Source organism: Protopterus annectens, chromosome 4.part0, assembly GCF_019279795.1.
Source record: "Protopterus annectens isolate FY-2018-M chromosome 4.part0, PAN1.0, whole genome shotgun sequence".
NCBI lineage: Eukaryota > Metazoa > Chordata > Ceratodontiformes > Protopteridae > Protopterus > Protopterus annectens.
In genome coordinates this window covers 265580446-265600943 of record NC_056733.1, presented here as the reverse complement: position 1 = coordinate 265600943, position 20498 = coordinate 265580446, and the positions used below count along the sequence as shown (strand labels likewise).

The 20498-nt window shown below is 43.9% G+C and overlaps 1 protein-coding gene across 1 annotated transcript in view; it reads right to left on the bottom strand.

The window, feature by feature from the left end:
• ABCA1 (ATP binding cassette subfamily A member 1) overlaps positions 1-20498 on the bottom strand; it is a 767698-nt gene that overhangs the window by 632684 nt on the left and 114516 nt on the right. The window contains exon 2 of the mRNA XM_044068257.1: positions 20218-20338. Coding sequence (XP_043924192.1) covers positions 20218-20283 — 66 coding nt within the window. The 5' untranslated portion in view covers positions 20284-20338. The remainder of the gene's footprint in view (positions 1-20217; positions 20339-20498) is intronic.

The following is a 20498-nucleotide window of genomic DNA, read 5'->3' as shown; positions in this document are numbered from 1 at the left end:
CCTAGTGGAAGGTTTATGAGCGGCCACTAAAATGGCCTTGACTGGTGATGAGATACCGGGAGTCCTAATCAAGGATGGAACTGGAGCAGTCAGGCTGTCAATCTCAAGGTATGTAGATTCGGAATTGGGAGCCCTTGAGGATGGGAAATGAGATCCGGGATCGGATCTAGAATCCAGGGCAGATTCACTTTGTGAGACCATACATAAGGGAACCAAGGCTGACGAGGCCAGAACGGGGCAATGAGAATCATTCTGCTCCCCAAACTGTTGGCTTTCTGCAAGAGCCTCTGCATTAGAGGTAGTGGAGGATAAGCATAAAGGAGACAGGGAGGCCAAGCATGCACCAGAGCGTCTCTCGGGGATTCCCCAGGTGGGGGAAGCAGAGCGAAGAAACTGTCACATTTGGCGTTTGAGTGAGAAGCAAAAAGATCGCAACAGGGTTGCCCCCAGACGGCAAAAATCTTCTTCACTACCAGAGGATTGAGAGACCATTCGTGAGGAGAAAGAATGGTGCGACTGAGCTTGTCCGCAAGGACGTTGGACCTTCCCGGAATGTGCATTGCTACAAGAAAGCGTTTGGTGGAGATTGCCCATTCCCAGACTCTCATGGCCTCTCGACAAAGGGGATAGGACCTGGTTCCCCCCTGCTTGTTGATGTACCAGACTACCAACATGTTGTCCATCTGGATCGCAATAGTCCCTGCAGGGAGAAGGCTGTGAAGTGCTTGCAACGCTAAGAGCACCACCCTCATCTCCAGTTCATTTATATGCAACGAGGTCTCTGAACTGTTCCACGTGCCTTGGACAATCTTGCCCGCAGAATGCCCCCCCCACCCGAGGCGAGAAGCGTCCGTGGTCACCGTGGCTAGGGGGAATGTAGCACAAAAGGGTCTCCCTGCTAGGAGCTCCGGTGACTGGAGCCACCAAAACAGGGAGTCCCTGCATGCCTTGCTGATAGCTATCGGGCTGTTGAGAGAAGAGTACTGCGGAGACCACTGGACCTGTAGGGTCCATTGAAGAACCCGCATGTGTAAGCGAGCATGGAGAAGAAGTGGAATAGCTGCTGCCATTGAACCCAGGGCCCTCAGGACCAAAGCCGCCGTCGGGAACGGTTGCAGGACTGCTGTGATATGACACTTCAGGCTGAACAGTCGATCTGGAGTGAGGAAGGCCCGCATTGATCTTGTGTCCAACCTTCCTCCTATGAAATCTATAAGTTGTGTGGGATGCAGTAAAGAGTTTTCCATGTTTATGGTGATGCCCAGCCTCGGGGCTATAATGAGGAAATAGTCTCTGGCTGAGCACAGTAGATGCCTTGATGATGCCGTGAGGAGCCAGTCGTCCAGGTACGGAAAGACCTGTATTCCCTGGAGTCTCAGGTGGGCCGCTACCACTGCTAGTACCTTGGTGAACACCCTGGGGGCAGAGGTGAGACCAAAGGGAAGGACCCTGAACTGGTAGTGGCTGGCTCCCAGCCGGAAGCGAAGGAACCTCCTGGACCGTCTGTCCATCCGAATGTGGTAGTACGCGTCCTTGAGGTCGATAGAGCACATGCAATCGTTCTCCCGCAAAAGGGGGAGTATAGATTGTAGAGTGACCATCCGGAATTTTTGCTTGGTTACAGACAGGTTCAGCAGGGAAAGGTCTAAGATCGGTCTTAAGTCCCCCGTTTTCTTTGGCACCAAGAAGAACCTGGAGTAAAACCCTGATCCGGTCTGATCTCAGGGGACGCGCTGGATGGCTCTTTTTCCTAACAGCTGCTTGATTTCGACAGCTGCTGCCTCCCTTTGGTCGGGTGGTACATCGGGGAGGCTTCGGGATCTGGGGATTTTGCTCAGGGGAATGGCATAACCTCTGGATATCACACAAAGCACCCAACGGTCTTACGTGATTGACTCTCAAGATGTCAGGTGCCTCGAAAAACGCCCCCCGACTGCCTCCAGAGATGGACAGCCGGGCAACCCTTCAGGGCTGTTGCGTGGGTCTGTCAGAGAAAGGTTCTCTGGACCCAAAGTTCCTAGGAGCCCCTCTGCCTCTAGGACGGCGACCTCCCTGTCCTCCTCTGCCACGGAAGGACTGGTTGTCCGGAGCAGGTTGGGATTGCTGCGACTTCAGGAACCACATCTTCTTCTGTCCCTTTTGGTTCTTCGAGAAGGACCTCTGGGGAGCTGAGAAGCGGACTCCGACGGCAGACAGCGTCTTCCCATCCTTCTCGCTCTGGACTAACGTTTCGCGAACAGTTTTGCCAAACAGGGCAGAACCATCAAAGGGGGCATTCACGAAGGTCGCTTTGAAGGGCTCTGCAAAGTCACAGTGGTGGAGCCAGGCCTGACGCCTCATGACGAGGCCCGCTCCACTAGCTCTAGCGGCTCCCTCAGTTGCGTGAGAAAGTAGCCACATAGAAGTATTAGAAACTGATCTGACAGTGGCCATACGGGTAGAGTACACGTGCTTGTTCTCCACCGACATGGACTCTGGGGGAGATGCCGCGTACTCTTTAATCAGGTCCCGCTGCATCCTGATGACATGTGCCATGTAGTTCAGCGCTCTCAAAGAGAAGGCTGCCGAACTAAAAGCTCGCTTCCCAATGCGATCCATCGAGCGGGACTCTTTGCTCGGAGGATGCATAGAGGGACTTTCCTGGGCCAATTCCCTCTTTGTGGCTGCGGCCATCATCATAGCATCTACCGGGGAGCCCTTGCTCCAATGAGTGCGGTCCGCTGGTGGGCTCAGGATTCGATCCGGACGCTTGGGGACAGGCTCAACGGTGTCCGGTTCCTTCCATGCTCTGGTGGAAATAAGGTCCACCAGAGGATCGGCAGGAGGGGACACCCAAGAGGTAGATGGGCCCGCCTCAAATGCCTCCAAGAACACAGACTCGTCTGAGGAGGCCTTGGGGGCAGACCACCCCCCCTGATTCTAAGCATCTCCATAATGTCTCCAAAGGAGACGTCCTCCGGGGGTGACCTTGGGGAGCCCTCCCCTTCATCCAAGTCTGTGTCTTCGGTAATGGACTCAGGGGAGTCCACGTGTCTCCTTTTACACTTACGCTTCCGAGGCACTTCCTCGGGGGGAGTGTCCGAGGAGTCCTCTTCAGCAGCCAGATGTTCCAAAGGAACTACTTGGGACATCGAGGCGGGCTGTCCCTGGGACCGGCTGATGGGAGCCTGGCCCAGCTGCAAGGGAGTGCGGGGTGGAGCCACGGCAGGGACCGGGGGTCCGTTAGTCCTCAACAGTTCCCTTTCCACTACGTCGAAAGCCAAGGGAGAGCCGGCCTCTCTAAGCCCCGAGAGCCGACCCCCACTCGGATCCGACGCACGGATCGGAGCCGGAGCCGAGACCGTCGGATCCGAGAGACCGATGCGCTCCGACCTAGACGGAGTCGAAGACACACCAGCTCCCTCGGATCCGAGGCTCGGCCCTCGGCTCCGAGAGGTCGGGTCCAAAGTACCCGAAGCACTCAAGGGATGGATCGGATCCAAGGTACGCCGACCAATCGGATCCGAACCACCCCCGGATCCAACTCTGCCTGGCTCCGACAGCTCTGAACCCGGAAGACAGGTCGGAGAAGGAGCCAAGGAAGCGAAAAATGGGGTCGAAGCCCCTCCTGGTTGGGGGGGGGCTAAGAGCACTCCTATTTGCATCTGGGCCTGGATGAAACACCTCATCATCCGGTCCATGTCTGCTTCTGACATTGAGAAAGTGGATCTAGATGAGGCCACCGAAGCAGACCTAGAGAACCGCCTCGGGGACCTCACCGAAGGGCTAGTCTCCTCCTCCTCGGGTCCGGAAGAGAACCGAGGGGAATGGAGCCGAGGAGGAGGAGATTTAGAAGACACAGGAGAGGCCCACTTAGACGGAGGGGCCGAGCTTGAGGTCTCGGCCCGCTGTTTGTGGTGCCTTTCCTTATGTCTCTCCTTCTGTTTCTCCTTCTCTCTAATGGTCTCCCTATCCTCCCGCTTTTTGGTGGGAGGTTGAGTCCCTGCCGGGGAAAGGGAGACCGTAGCACCTGTGGTAGGTTGCTGGCTGTGAAAAGTATTAAGGTAAAGAGAGGAAAGCCTAAAACACACACACAACTAGAAAAAAGAGTAAAACTTTAAAGTTTTCCTGTCAAAACTTATCTGAACAATTTGCTGCCAGGAGCTCGAGGAATCCGTTGCTACTTGAAACGCGGCAAACGAAATCTGAGGTCAGTTAGGGCTTGGCATAGGATTATGGGTAGAGGAAGGAGCTAGGAGCTCGGATCCTAAGCTTTTGAAATGCCGGCTCGGATCCGAAGTCGGATCCGATACCCACAGGTTGCAGACAAATGAAGTCTGCCTACTTCAGATTCTATTATTTGAAGTGTAAAGTATTAAAAAAGGGTCTAGTAACTAAACCAGGTACAGGCATTGCATGACATGTTAAAGATGAAGTGTTGTACATACATTTACAATATATACAGTATGATAGAACAGGATATACTGCGGTGGTGGTGCTGTGGTAGCGTTGTCACCTCCCAGTAAGACGTTGTCCTGTTCGATTCTCAGCTAGAGCGTCTTCTGTGTGGAGACATGCGTGAATGGGCATACCTTCATTGAAGGTTGTGCGTCAGGGCCGGCAACTCAGCAACTCGGCACGTAAAAATATACTGCCAATCATTAGCGGACTGGAGTTCCGCTGTGGCGACCCCTAAATGGGAAAAGCCGAAAGACACAACAACAACAACAACAGTATGATAGAACAGGGAAGCATAAAGGTTCCTTTTGGTAGCGTGAACAAATTTAAAACTAGGTAAGAGAAGTTGAGAACATAGTCACGACTATGTCAATGAAGCAGAGGTATTTTGATTGTTTTTTTAGTTAGACTAACTTGTTTGTGGAATTGAGAGAAGCTAAACATATTTTTTAGCAGAGAAGGAAGCAACTTCTGTGTGGCTGGGGCAGTTTTGCAGAAGGCCTTTTCAAATATGTAAATGTTGAAGGGGAGGTCTGATTAGCTTTACAAGGCATCTCAGAGAATATTAAGGTTCAATTTGGTTGCAGCCTTCGGTATAAATGAAGCTCTCATCTTTTGAAAAACAAGTATGAAGTGTTGGCACCAAATTCCTACAATGCACAAATTCTTCCAGTAGAAGTCACAGCTACCAAGAAGATGGTTTTCATGTCAGAAACTTCAAATCAACAGATACTGCTTACTCAAAGGAAGGAAGGGTTAATTTCTTAATCAATAACCCATGAGTGGGTGTGGATATATCAAGATTTACCCATGGTTGGCATGTTTTGATCAAGTAGGTTATTGCTATTATGCAATGTCATTACTGAAGGAATAAATTGCTTACCTTTCTTAAATAAAGTCTTTGTATAACACAGCTGTAGTGTTTCTCTGCCTCCTTCCGTGTTTACTGATGTACTGCATCTGATTTTTCTTCTGTTTTGTACTGCCCCAAAGCATATTCCAACAGAAAGTCCAGTTGCTCAATTGTACTTCAGCAGCTGGACTTTATTCGATTGGAATACGCTCAATTTACAATTGCCACACTGACTGGGCGATCCAGTCAGCATACTCATTTTTTAATACAAATGAACCATCATTGTATAATACAAAACAAAGCACAAATCACATCTGGGAACAGGTTCCCCAACAGGAGGGTGCAGGTGAAAGGCACCTCTCATAAAGGCCTTGTAGAACTTAACAAGAAGCCAAGGAAGTCAGATTTTGCCCAACATGAAAATTAGGTAAGGAAGCTAATAACACAGAGATAGTTGCATCCCGAGTCAAAATTTTCCAAAAGATACCGGAGAACTTTATACACAAGAACCAAAAATGGATCAGCATAATGGTACACAGCCAATATGGAGAAACCTTTTCATTTATCCTTGGATGCTTTCTGAGTGGAAGGCTTCTGAATGAATGACAGAATATCTAGACAAGAAAATCATTGATTTTAGTAGATCAGTAGAAATGAGGTGTGAATCACATTTCAGATCTCAAAGGTCTGGCTGCACCTTCCTGGACAGGTGGGACAACAGATTTTTCACCAAAGGGAACCTACGAGGGAGCTCCACCTCTTTGCAGTAGTGGAAATCACTTGTTTGGGTCAACCGAGGGATTCTAAAATGACCCTGGCACTTAGCAACCTGTTCCTCTGAATGAATTTCACCATCAAAGTAAATGGGGGGGGGGGTGTAAAGCAACCATACCCTCATGGCCAGAAATGCCATAATGCATCCTTGTTCTGATCACTGGGTAGCTTGCGCAGAGAAAGAAATATCTGAAACTTAGCATTTTCTAGAGATGCATGCAGACTGCAAACTGGGAATTCTCACCTCAGGAACAATGACCTGGTAAAGGCCAAACAGAATGGCCATTCATGGGGTACAAATAAATAGCTGAGTCTCTGCACCCTGGGAAGATGTACATCAACCACAATGGGATAGATGGAGATTGCTCACTTCTAAACACTCACCATTTGCCAACAAAAAAAATGTAAAACGTAGCAGTTACAGACAAGGTTCAAATGAAAACTGATTCCGATTCCAAAGATAAGTGTCTTTAGTATGTTCTGTGCTTTATCCAAAGGCTTGACTGGGTTTGCTAATGATCATGGCCACTATGAACAAAGGTTTTTGTGTAGGACTGAGGTAAACTTTGCCAAAAGATTGCCATTTCATGACAAGGGAATAACTGTCACAAAGAAATCTATGTGACAGATCAGACTGTTTGAATGCAACACTAAAAGTCAGTTGTCCATATTCAGGGGGATTCTGAACACTGCAGGCAGACATTAAACATCACTACTACTATGCATTTAGAATAATCTTGGGGGACTGACACGACAACAAATATCAGGGACCTGAACTGCTAGTAGCAGACCCTATTCTTGGATACCTTTGCAATCTTTGCAAGAAGAAAAGATCCTGAAGATGGAAACAGCACATCCAGTCTTCTTCTTTCAGACTTGGCAGGACAGACTGAAGCATAACTTGCAAAAGGACTTTCTTTTTGTATAAAGGCATTTAGGCTGCTAAGACCCAATAACGGCCTGAGATACTATGATTTTTGGATCACAAAAATAATCTGAAACAATACCCATCCCATTAATCAGGTACTGAGACCTCATTAATTGCTATTTTTTTATTTCAAGGAGGCATGGCATCACCTTCCTCATGTGAATTTTGTTTCAGGGAGGCATGTCTAGTAAGGGTAAAGATGGGAATTTTTGTTTGAAAGGGAACATAATTAAGTATTTTTTTCCTGATTACATTCCTCATCTCTCCTTCTCTCTCTTACGATATCTGTCTTCACTGGGAAGGGTGAAGGCAGAACTCCCCCCACCCAACTATCTCCAACTTTTTGCAGCTGGAGTGAAGGCCAGGAATGATGAGGAACCCTCTTAGAAGGAGTACAACCTTCCTGGAAATGTCAGATGCCATGGCCAGTGAGGTATCAACATCACCAGCTGGCACCTGGATGACAGTGACTGATCAGATCTAGTTCCATATCACTTCAAGCTCTGCAGGGTGCACAAAATAAATCTTTTTTTGGCTCCTTTGAGTCATGGAAAGGAACACTGGGAAAAAATGAAATACCACACAAGAGAATGAAATGGACTGCCTTTTCTCCTGAACGCCCCAGAGATATTTATCAATTTCAGGCCTGAAGACAAAGGACCTTTAAAAGGTTCATCCATAAATATCACTTTGGTGTCACCAGCAGAGTTGATGAGGTGCAGTCAGGAGTGCCAGCAGATGGATATGCTATATCCTGCCACCCTCACAGCTCTCTCTGCAGCATTATTTGCAACATGTACCATACAGCTGCTGAGTACAAAAGATGCAGAAGCCTGGATGAGGAGTTTTTGCTTTATGGTTCCATGAAGAAGGCCCCGAACTATATCCAAAATATGCAGTAGATTTTTTTATGGTGCCGAATTGCCAGCCCGACGCCCAACCTTCAGCGAAGGCACGCCCATTCACACATGTCTTTCGGAGGCCACTCGACCGCGGGGAGGACATCAAAATGCACTCAGACACAACAATGAGAATACAAAGGTTCATTTTCACAGTCTGTACAAAGCTCCTGACTCACTGTAGGGGGAGGGTTTAACTGTCCTGGTCAACTTTCTTTGATATGGTGGTCACAGTATTTGAGTTATCACATTCTATCTTCTCTACATTTCCAATAATATCTATAACAGAAAAAAACACCCACCAGGATAATTAGTTCATTCTACAATGAAATAAGAAAGTTTCTGAAAAGAACAATTACTTCTGTCTCTTTCACACACACAACACGTGCAAAGTCTTGTCAAATTTGTCATCATCTGGGAAGGTGATATGGACTCCTCATCATACTTCTCTTCCATCAATAAATCAGTGTATTGAGTCATCTTGGGTCCGTTTCTAAGCCTCTCTGCAAGAACCTTTGGCATCCAAAGACAAAAACAGCTGTAGGGAAGCTGGCTGCACTGAGATGAGGGGATCCTGATCTACTTATGAAGGATGAAGGGGTACAGGCCTTAAGGGGTACTGCAGTGCAATGAGGGGGATTCCTCTACTAGGACTTCAGTGTTACAGTATCCAATGATGGAGTAATAGATGATGGACCCCCCCAAGGTCAACTGAGTTTGTCTGGTTTGCACGCAGCCCACCAATGACAGCCTCTCCAATGTTGGGTGAGTCAGCACCAGATGTAACACATTTCCAAGAGGTGGCTGATTAAGCAGCTGATTACATCAGATATGGAGAATCCAAGACTGGAACTCACAGGGAGGCCAACACTGGTCCAAACAAAGCAGCATTACAATAGGTCAATGCAGCACCATCAGCCAGTAATTCACAGATGGCCTGTACTAGAGGAAAGTTCTTGTTGCAGCGAGAGCCAGCAATGGTCCATCTAGATGACAATAGGAATCCAAAAGTTATGGAAGGAATGTATAAGCAACTGCAGTAGTATTCTGATACCTGAAATGCACAGCACAAGAATTCATGCATTCTGAACCGTTATGGAATGAACTGCAGCTCACATCAGATTCATCTTCATGCATCTCGAAGGGCTGAGAGAGGGGAACGATAAAAGATGTCTGCTTTTGTTGAAGTTGCTCAATAGTCCTGACTACCCCAGCATAGATAGATGACCAGTAGGGAGGACACTGCCAGACTGGTAGAGCACAGCACAAGGACCCACAAGTCAGACTGCAAACAGATATTGGAGATATTTGCCCCAGTGTACAACAAACTACTACCACAGAAGTGAAGGAAGTTGCAGAAAGGAATCCTCTGTAGCACAAGGTTATACATTTGATACTATAGGAGAAGGCTTTTCTTTGATTTTTTACCAATGTAGCATTAGTGGCCTTGTGGGTTGACTGTCTTGAGAAATTTAACATGCTTAACAAAAAAAAAAACAGAATAAGGCTCAGGAGGATCTGGCTTTACTGGAGACTGAAGAGGACAAACAGAAGACTGGAAGGGCCACTACCTTTGTGTAGGCGCAACAGAACTATAGAATGAGAACTGAGGGGATGGCTGAGACTTTTCCTTCAATTGAAGCTCTTATATATGGATGTAAATCTGCTTCCTTCACCTCCATAAAACAGCTTCATTAAAATCTGCATAAATATCATAGTTTTCTGCCTCATGCTGAGGATCAACACAATATGTATGCTTATCAGTCCAGGAGTATTCTGGGTACAGGAGTGTTGTTACTTCCCACACTGTTGTTACGTACAGCACTAATGCCTTTACCTTTGTACAACCTCAAAACTCCTTATACGGTAGTACAGGGACTTTGACGTCCCTGACCCCAAAATCTGGAATATGATTTTACTCAATTCCAGATGTTCCCCTTTAATTAACCTTTTCTGTACAAGTGACACTACATAAAGATGTGGATTACCTCACTCGGCCTCTAATATTCATAACTCCTTCACAATTTCTAGGCTATAACGACATGCGTCTGCCAGAGTAGTGGATGATCTTGTTCCACAAAAAATATAAAGAATGCCCTCCAGCACAGTTAGACAACTAAGACCCATAAATGCAGAAGCCAAGCCTGCATGTGCAACGTTAGCTTTTAAACAGCAGGGGATGGAAGGACACAGGTTCATACTAGTCTGTTGATCAACTGGACCATTTGCAGCCTAGCCAAAAATCCCACCAGTTTAATGAAAAGGGGGTGGGGGGATCACAAAATAAAGACAGAGTAGGACTTTGGATACAAGCCCTTAAGGAGAACAATAAAACCATGCAGAATATTATATTTACAAAGTAGAAGAAAGTATTTTTGAGAACTAAGCTAACACAGGAATGGAGAAAGGAGACTTTAACAACAGTGATGACTGCAAGAAGAGGCACAGAACATAGGCAAGAGGGAACTGGAATTTATTGGACAGAATGAGCAAGGGAACCAAGGTACTGGGAACAAATAACTTGGGATTGAAAAGTCGGAGTGGGATAAGGTCAAATGGAAGATTGCTCTGCAAGTCGGAGACTAGATTCCCTACCGGGGACTGACAACAGAGTAGACAAAGAGAAAGAGTTAGGGGAGTGTTAAATGAAAAGCCAGCTTTAGCTGAGTTTAGAGTTGAGTTTAGGGCAAACGTTAGTTAAAAAAATAATTAGTATGGCATTCAAAAATAATGCACGATAAATTATAAGAATCAGTCAGAAGAGGTGAGAAAAGATTAGGAAATGAGAATGGAAGGGAAACATACAAAGGAAAAATGGGAGGACAGCACGTAACTTTTTTTTTCATTGTTGATTTCTGCTTAGGTGTTTCTATGTCTCAATTAGACTTCGGAGAATTTTTCCACATGTAGACAGCAATTACTGGAGGTGTGATGAGAAAGAGAGAGGTACTTTGGAATATGTTTTTGAGAATGTAATGAGTTGATAGATTTTTAAAAAATTCCTAAAGGGTACTTTGTCAGAAAGGTTGAGGGGGGTAAATTACTGTAATAAAGGAAATCATTCTTCTGAGTTGGGATACAGAAACAGAATTGTCTAGACATAGTAAGGCTTTACTGTTGTTAACTGTCAAAAAAGGAATTATAGAAAATGGAAATCAAAAGCTAACCCAACCATAACAGAACTACTGAAGGTTGTAAAACCGATTAAAGAACTGGAGGTAGTATTTTTAGAAAACGAAAGGACCAAATTACACAGAAATAAATGAAATACATTTATTTATTTAACATTTGTTAACCAGGAAAGTCCGACTTGGAACAAAGCCAATTTTCAGCAGAGGCCTGGGAAGAAAGGCTCTAGATGCATATCTTTGTAATGTGGGAGAAAACCAGAGCACCCAGAGGAAACGCACACAAATGCAGGGAGGACATGCAGACTTCACACAGAAGGCACCCCAGCTGAGAAGCGAACTGGAGAACCTGTTGCTGTGAGATGACAACACTACCACTGCACCACTGCACAATCTACTGGAACGATGCTTGGTGAACAATGTTCAGGAAGAAGAGTAACATTAAGGGAAGACAGGAGTTAAGCAGTCTAAGTAAAGTTAATCTGAATAATAATTGTGAAGTAATATTGTTTTTTTATAACTGTATATGTACTCATAAATTAATAGCAGACCCTACCTTACTTCTGGCACCTTTCCATAAGGACTGGAGGGGCCAGGCCAGGAAGTGTACTTGTGATTGCTCATGGAGTCATCCAGGTTACTTTTAAAAGGAGTCACTAAGCTACTCTGCTACCATTCCACAGAAGAGGTATTCTCTGTGAACGGTATCTACTCCATCAACAGGTCCTATTTATGTTTCGTTGGTAGTTTAGGTTTCTTGACAGGTTTTTATCAGCTTTCTGGATGTGTAGGAGATTACACAGGACTGGATCTTTCCAGGCTCTGTAGGCAGGGCAGTGATCTCCTCGAAACAGGGAGGAAATGGAACATAAGAGGACCTTAAGGAAGTCAGAGTAATTCAAAGAGGACATTATTTATTTATTTATTTATTTATTTGCAGTTGGTTTACCAGGATAGTCCACTGGGCCAAAAGAACCCATTTTCAATGGAGTCCTGGGTAGAAAAGCTCCAAAAACAATTAGCAAGGTTACAATAAGGTATTTAGTTTCAACTATACAATTCCTATGGACTTGGAAATACAGTAGATTAGTGTACAAACATATACAAATATTACAATTTTGTATCACTGAAAACAATTTACAATATAAGTACATACCAAAGGGAGCATTATATTCTACTGTTGGTCTGAGAAGGAAAAGGTAGAGGTAGACAATGATTTCTCTGGATCTACAAGATATACAACTGGAGATCAGTCTGCATATATAAAAGGATTTCCTAACAACAGTAGTCATCAGGTGGTCAAAGTATAGTTCATTGCCAATAAATAATGTCCTGCACAGTTGAAAGTGAGTGTCAGTTGCCAAACATAAGGTTACTTTGCTGTTTAAAGTCGGCAAATGGTGTGTGTGTTTCATGATACAGATTTTGCTGTCAAGAGTCTGGTTTGCAAGTCTAATGATTCAGATTCCCACTCTCTGACTTTGTTTTTGTACCAGCTGCTCCCAAGGTGGTTATTTTCCCCTTCTTCACTGCCAAATAGAATATCCTTCCCGTCAAAAGAGAAGACAGCGGTGGACAGTCTGCTCGATACTATCTAAGCTTACTGCGACCTTACTCTCCCCAAAGAGACTCAGTGTATGTTATTCTGTTTTACATGTTTTACTAGTAGCCTCTACCTTACTTGTGCTTCACCCTACCTGGCTCACATGAGAGCAGCCTACCTCTGGTCACTGCACTACCCCCCCCCAACCTCTTCCTTGGGTGTAATACTTACAATCCACTTCTATCCTATCTCCATATCCCATACCTCTTAGTTGTACCTCCTACCCTTTAGTGCAACTCCCTCCTTTTCCCACTAGGTGGCAGCACTCTCTTAATAATAAGCCCTGCAACTAACTTCCCTCTTATTTCCCCTCAATCCAACTCTACCCAGACAGTGTCCCTGCCCTCACCAAGCTTAGCTGTAATTCCTTTCCTTTTCTCACTTCTATTCAGCCACTGCCCTTACCAAGAATAGCCATAACTTCATCCCACTACTTAGATACACTTGTTCTAGACACTGTCCATCCCCTCACTAAGACTGCTGTTATTTTGCCTCTCCACTCTGTCTACTTTTGTATCTCACAAAACCATACTTTCCTTCCCCAACAAAGCTTAAGAAACTAAGCTTCTAAAGGTTACACTCTCTTACCTGCACCCCCTGTTGTAGTTCTCCTTCTCACTGATCACTGACTGTTTCTGGCCATTCCCACCTTCTTTGCTCTTCCCGCTCCGTTCGCCCTGCGGGCTCACTCCGCTCCCCTACCCTGCCCCCAATTCCCACCCGCCCCAGTATCTCTAAACTTATACCTTTCCTAACAGTCCCTCCCTCCTTTTCCTACCAATCAGATTACTCCACTCCATTAGTCCCTCCCTCATCTTTGACCAATCAGGTTTGGCATTATCCCCATCCCTCTTCCTTCACCACACTCCTAACACTTTAACTGTCACTTACCTTCTAATTCCCTATAACTCACTTCTCCTTTTACCATGCTTAGCCTTCCATCAAAAGTCCTTTTCTTCTCCCACCTCATCTTACTTATGTCATTGCTATACCGCTTAACCTCCTTCACTACCTTTTATGTACCCTCTCCTCCTCTTTCACCCCAAAACCAGCCCACATCCCACTTTCACAATATCTCAGCCTCTTTAATCATTTCCCACCCTCTACTTCTCTTCAAAATAAAATTACTTCCAATCCCTAATAATACCCATACACTTAAAGTAAACCTCTACCAATGTTCCCTATACAAACCTAATAAATTTACCACCTATTATACTCTCCTGCATTTAGTTGGCAATATTCACCCCAATCCAGGTCCTTATTGCTCACCTACAAATCCCCCTTCTAACCTGTCTCCAACAAATCTGCCCAGCTCCAAAAATAAACATACTAATAAAAATCTCAAGTTCCTCACTTTTAATGCACAAAGCCTAAAAAATAAATTCACACTCTTTCATGCCTGGCTTACCCACAACTCCCCACATAGTGGCCATCTCTGAAACCTGGCTAAAACCTCACATCAAAGACTCCAAATTCCTACCTCCTGGATATCATTCCCTCCGATTTGACCGCACTAACAAAAGAGGAGGAGGAGTTGCTTTAATTTACTCTAACCTCCTGACTATAACCCCATACCCTAACTCCATCCCATCCTTCAATAATGCAGAACTAGTCACTGGCATACTTCAAATGAACAGCCACAAAAGCATCTGCATTATTTCACTCTATATTCCTCCTGGTAATAATGCTAACACATTGGAAGACATCCTCTCCTGGTCCTCTTCTAACATCAAACTAGAAACCTTTATTCTGGGAGATGTTAACATTGACTGGGGAAAAATCAATAATCCTAATCCCTCCATTACCATCAATCTATTCAACTTCACTCAACTTACAAACTCCATTACTAGACCTAACAAAAACAATCCCCCTGGCACCATACTCGACTGGATACTTGTGTCCCATCCTAACAAAATTATTTCATCTGGTGTAATTCCTGACCCTTTAGGAGACCACCTCCCTGCCTTCTCTATTCGAGCCACTCCCACTTCTCCTCACTTTCACTACTTCATTCAAACACGTAACCTAACCAACTTTAATCAAGACTATTTCTCTAGCTCCCTTAAGTTAACTAATTGGAACCCCCTAAAAACACTGCCACTAGACGAAGCCGTTGAATATTTCAATTCTACGTTCTTAACTATCCTTAACTCCCAAGCTCCAATAAGAAAAAAAAGAATCAGAACTAAACCCACCCCTTGGCTCTCCAAAGAAACAAAAAAGATTATGCACCAAAGAGACAAATCCTGGAAAGCATACCTTAAACACAAACTGCCTGAAATCTTCCTTCAGTTTAAACAATTGAGAAACCTGACCAAAAAACTAGTCATCAGAGATAAAAAGTGTTACTACATCAAATTACAAGAAAACCATACAAGGAATCCAAAACAATTCTGGAACTCCATTAACTCCCTCCTTACACCAGGTACTAAAAGCAACCCATGTCCTGACACCAGCAAATCTGACCCTGAAATTGCCTCACTATTCAATTCCTTCTTCACATCTTCCATTGCTGACTTAACCAAGACTTTTAACAACAACCCACCCTCCCATATCAATCTTTCTCTCCCTTCCCACCCCCACCCCACTTTTGAATTTAAACCTGTTCCTACCAACCTAATAAGGAAAATTCTCTCTAAACTCAAACCTTGCTCAAATGCTCCTGATAACATCCCTTCCTCCTTCCTAAAGATAGCTTCTGACTCCATTGCTATACCCATCAGCATCCTAATAAACAGGTCTCTATATGAATCCTATGTACCCAAACTCTGGCGTTCTGCTTTCATTCTTCCACTACACAAAGGTGGCAAAAACTGTAATGTCTCTAATTTCCGTCCCATTGCCATCCTCTCCCCTATTTCCAAAATCCTAGAAAAGTGTATACACCTGCAACTCTTGCCTTTCCTTACTGAACACCAATTGCTCTCCACCACCCAACACGGCTTCCGCCCTGGACACAGTACCACCACTGCCCTTCTCTCTTTCCTTCATTCTGTGAACTCTGCCCGTGACTCGGGCAATTTAGTTTCATCTGTTCTACTAGATCTATCTAAAGCCTTTGACACCATCTCCCACTCCCTCCTACTAAACCATCTCTCTAATCTCAACCTTAGCCAAAATGCTCTTTCCTGGTTCACTAGCTACCTCTCAAACAGGTCCCAAGCTGTGAAATGGGGTCATGCTATTTCTACCTTCCTTCCTACACCTACCGGAGTACCTCAAGGTTCCATTCTTGGCCCATTACTATTCAACATCTTTATTAATGACTTCCATAAAGCCATCCCCAACACCACAATTGTTCAATATGCTGATTCCACTCTTATCTGCCATGCCCCTAACGAAACAGAACTCCAAGCTCTAACCCAGACTGCATTTTCTACCACTGAAAACTGGATGTTCCAAAATCACCTCTCCCTTAATGCCAACAAAACTAAGATCCTCCTCTTTCCACCCTCCAAATCCTCACCACTAGACAAACACTCCTTTCGTATTACCAGCCTTTCCAACTCCACTATTGAAATAGTAACCTCCACCAAACTTCTCGGTGTCATAATTGATGACCAGCTGAAATTCAATAATCATATCCAGCTAAACATCAAAAAAACACACATAAAACTTGGCTTATTGTACAGAAATAACCACTTTCTGTCTCCTTCCACTAGGCTAACCCTTGCCTCTACTTACCTCCTTCCCTCTCTACTTTATGGCACTCCTCTGCTCACTAATATTTCATCCAGTCTCATCTCCAAACTGGAACAATGCTACAATAAAATATCCAAATTTGCTACCAATGCCAAGTCTATCACTCATCACTGCTCCCCCCTCCACTCTCTAAATTGGCTTGAACTCCCTAATCAACTTACCTTTCTCCAACTCTCCATTGCCTATAAACTACTGTTCCATCCAACCAACTGTTCTGCTCTGTCAAATATTCTTCTATCCTATAACCCCCCCTAGACCCCTTAGATCTTCTCACCAAAACCTGATCACTGTACAAAAACCTAAGCGCCCAGCTGGCCAAATGCTTTTATCCTTCACACTTGCTAAAAAATGGAATGCCCTACCCACCTCTCTAAGATCCTGCAACAACCTAGATAACTTCAAAGGCCTACTTCATTCTCACCTCTATCTTAATAAAATTTGCAACTGCACTCTTCAACCTACACCTATCAAATCATCCTCCTCCTTCTCTCCTGGCTAACCCCCATTCTCAATTAAACTCTCTTTCACCTCTCCTAAAATACTAGCTGTATAAGCTACTCATATATTATCTTTACTATATGAATTAGTTACTAAGTAACCCTAGGCTGATCATCTTTTTCTCCTCTTCTCTTCTATATTCCTAATTGCATGTGCAACTAAAGTTATCTCCTCCTGCTTTCTTCATTCCAGAATATTTTACTTCACTTTTCTTTTGTGCTGAAACCTAACTAAATCTGTTAATAGTCTGCTATGTTTTGCCATTCGGACATTACTATTGTAGACTGTTCGTAAAATCCTGTTAATCATTGTAAATTATTGTACTACTGTAGACCGTTTTTAAAATCCTGTTTAATCTTTGTAAATTATTTTTTGTCTTAACACTTTTGTAATAAATACTGTTGTTTTTGTGGAGCTTTTTTCCCCGGGCCTCCACTGAAAACGGGCCCCAAAGCCCAGTGGACCTCCCCAGTAATCAAACTGAAATAAAATAAAATAAATAATAAGGTGTCCAAGTCCCTAATGACAGAGTCAATCTTTTTTTTTTTTGGGAGGGGGTATCATGTATGAGACAGGAAGAGCACTACCCAGGTTTCCCAAATGACACAATGCTACATTTTTTGCATTTAGTTTGAGGCCATGGTCCAAGCACTACCTGTTAGCATGAGTTGGACTCTCTGGGAGAATACATAGGTCATCTGGGGTACTTACAAAAGCTCTGAGTTTTGGCAAACTTCATCAGTCACATGCCTTTACTGCCTACTTTAACATCAGAGCAGTAAATACCAAGGAGGAATGGTCCTGGGTCTGATCCCGGAGGGACACCATAAGTAACTATTCTTTTTGCTGAGTTTCCTGTAAAATTAACAGACCGGATTCTGCCTGTGAACCACTCTTATCGAGGGATTAACGCAGTGGTTTACATTGATTTGGATTGGCTTATAAATGATACTACAGTCTGGAAAGGTATTGAAGACTATGGCCAAGTCCAGGCATGCCGTGTGAACATATTTACCATAGTCTGACGTCTTAGTGATTTGTTCAAAGTGATCCACCAGGTTGAAAAGGCACAATCTGTCTTTAAGGAACCCAAACTGGTCAGAGTCCAGAGTATGAAGACTGACAATGTCTTTATTTAGGAGGTCTATAATGATGCACTACATTGTCTTACAGATAAGGCTGGTGAGACTGACAGGTCTACAGCTGCCCAGGTCAGTCATTCTTCCTCCTTCATGGAATGGATGAATCTGTTCTCTGTACTTCAGACATGAATCCGGTGGATAGCTCATAATGAATAGACAAAAAATAAGGAGCAAGCCAGGCAGCATTTGATGCTGACAAGAAGACAACCTGTCACAATGCCAGGTGTCAGGGCGTATGGAAATAGTGTTTTTTTAACTTGGGACTTGCTTTGAGGTGACAGGGGGGTTGGGTGATCTGCTGTGAGTAATTTGGGGGGAGATAGGTGAGTAGTTTGTTTGAGATGAATTTGTCCCCAATATATTGGCATTGTCCACAGGGGTCCAGTACGTGATGTTATTGTGTATTAACTCAGGGCATCACTGGTTGTTACCCTGAAATAACTGAAGGCAGCTTTATGGTTATTCTTAACATGGGTGGTGATTCACAATTTTTCCCAAGTTCGCTGTTCATTATCTTGAGCTCTTCTCTAATGGATGGGGTGTTAAGTTTGCCCTTACAGGCTTTATGGTTCTCTTTAGCATAAGTGATGATTCACAATTCATGCAAGCTCTTGGAGGACTTAATTTTGTTTCTAACCTCTTTCCTGATTATTTTGAGCTCTCCTCTAGCTGAGAGGGTGTTAAGTTTGTCTTTAAAGGCTATTAGTCCATGAACAGCAAACTATAACCTACAAAAAAATACAGACTTCTGTATTTTTCAAAAGACACCCACTTTATGTAGCAATAGAAAATGATAATTCAATATACTTGCTTGGATACTTAAGAGGAGGAAGCACTGAGTTATAATTATCCAGGGCACCTGCACCTTCATAGCACTTAACTATAAAGAGGAACATCTTACTTCTTTTCTCTAATGTTCCTGTCTAAATTATCTTTCCCTCTTGCATCTTGGTATGTGCTGTTGCACTACATCTTCTAAACAGAAAAAAAAATCTACAATGTCACTGCAAGGCATCATGGAAAGCACTGATACTGACAGTCTATAAACTATATGACTATAAACAAATGCAGTAACAAGGCTCCCAATGAAACAGATGAATTCTTTTCTATGAAGCAATATGTGAAGTCTGAAATTTTTTCCTCCTTGTAAATTTTCAGAGAAACAGTAACTGACCTATGCACTGATTTATTTCCAATGAGGCGTTTTCCAGTTTTTCATCACCGATAATTCCTCTTCCTGCTGATTACAGTTAAATGCGCTATTAACAATGGTTACCTGTATTGATGTTCCTGTAGAAGCCTTGGCTGACCAGGCAAGTCTAACAGCTTCACAAGACTGTAAGCTGGCAAAGACAAACATACAGGAACCTGCAAAGTACACCCTAAAGGAGGATATGCAGGTTTTGCAGGTAATGATATACACTGCAGGCAAGTTGTCTCTCAAAATGAAATACTATGCCAGACCAACATAGGTAAACAGTACAAAAAAGATTTATATAACACCAGGCTGAATGCCATTACAGCCCTGTTTTGGCCGGTCAAGCAACTATGGGCCTAGACTGAGGTAGCAGCCAGTTGGTACACTTGAGACATTTTTATCCCCAGATGCTCACTTCTGCCAAGATTCCTGGTTTTCAAGTCAGATGACACAGATACACACTCTCTCTCTCTCTCTATATATATATATATATATATGTACTCCTGGAAATTCAGTATGAAAGTAACATTTCTAGAAAGCCTGTTACATGTTAATGCCACCTGCAGTATGAAGCTGGAAGTAGAAGAGACATTTCAGAAGCCATGCTACAAAAATAGCAGGCTACTATCAATGCATGACATGCTCTGTAAGGACAGTCACTGCTGCAAAGCACAAACACTGGTATGGCAGCATGAATACTCTGGTGTTAGTACAAGATGTTCTGGCACCGGAATATCACAGGCGTGGTCTCAAGCTGTACTAGAGGCTTATCAGTTGTACGACACATGTAATCCACTAGCTAACAAACTCGCAAAAACATACTATAGTTTTTTTACATGTGCACAAAAGACAAGCTACAAATAATAAAATGCTGCATCAGACCCATATCAAATATGAACCATGTGCTGTAGCCAAACTGTTAACTAATGAAACATGTACTGTTAAAAGGTCTGCTGGCAAATATCTGAGCAGTAAACAACAGCAGATGAAATGTACAAGGCGCAAAATGTTCTGCAAGTCAATTAGAAATTGTGCTACTATGCATGGGTACCTACCGTTTGCCGTCTCCTGTAGGTGAAGTTTTTCCATAATAATAATCCCAGCTGCGTCCAGAAAGCCATATCTTTTAAGAGCCTCTTGGCTTCCTGCAGCAGACAGGCTGCTGCCTGTCATTCACTTGAAAAGAAATAAATGAAAGACAAAATTAGCAGTCAGTTCAGCAAAAAATACAAAGCACAAACAACATAAACACTCTATATTTCATTTACTTATTTTTTTTTTTACTTTGTATTCTTGCTTGGGCACATACTCTGTGCTGAACCACTTATGGAGACAT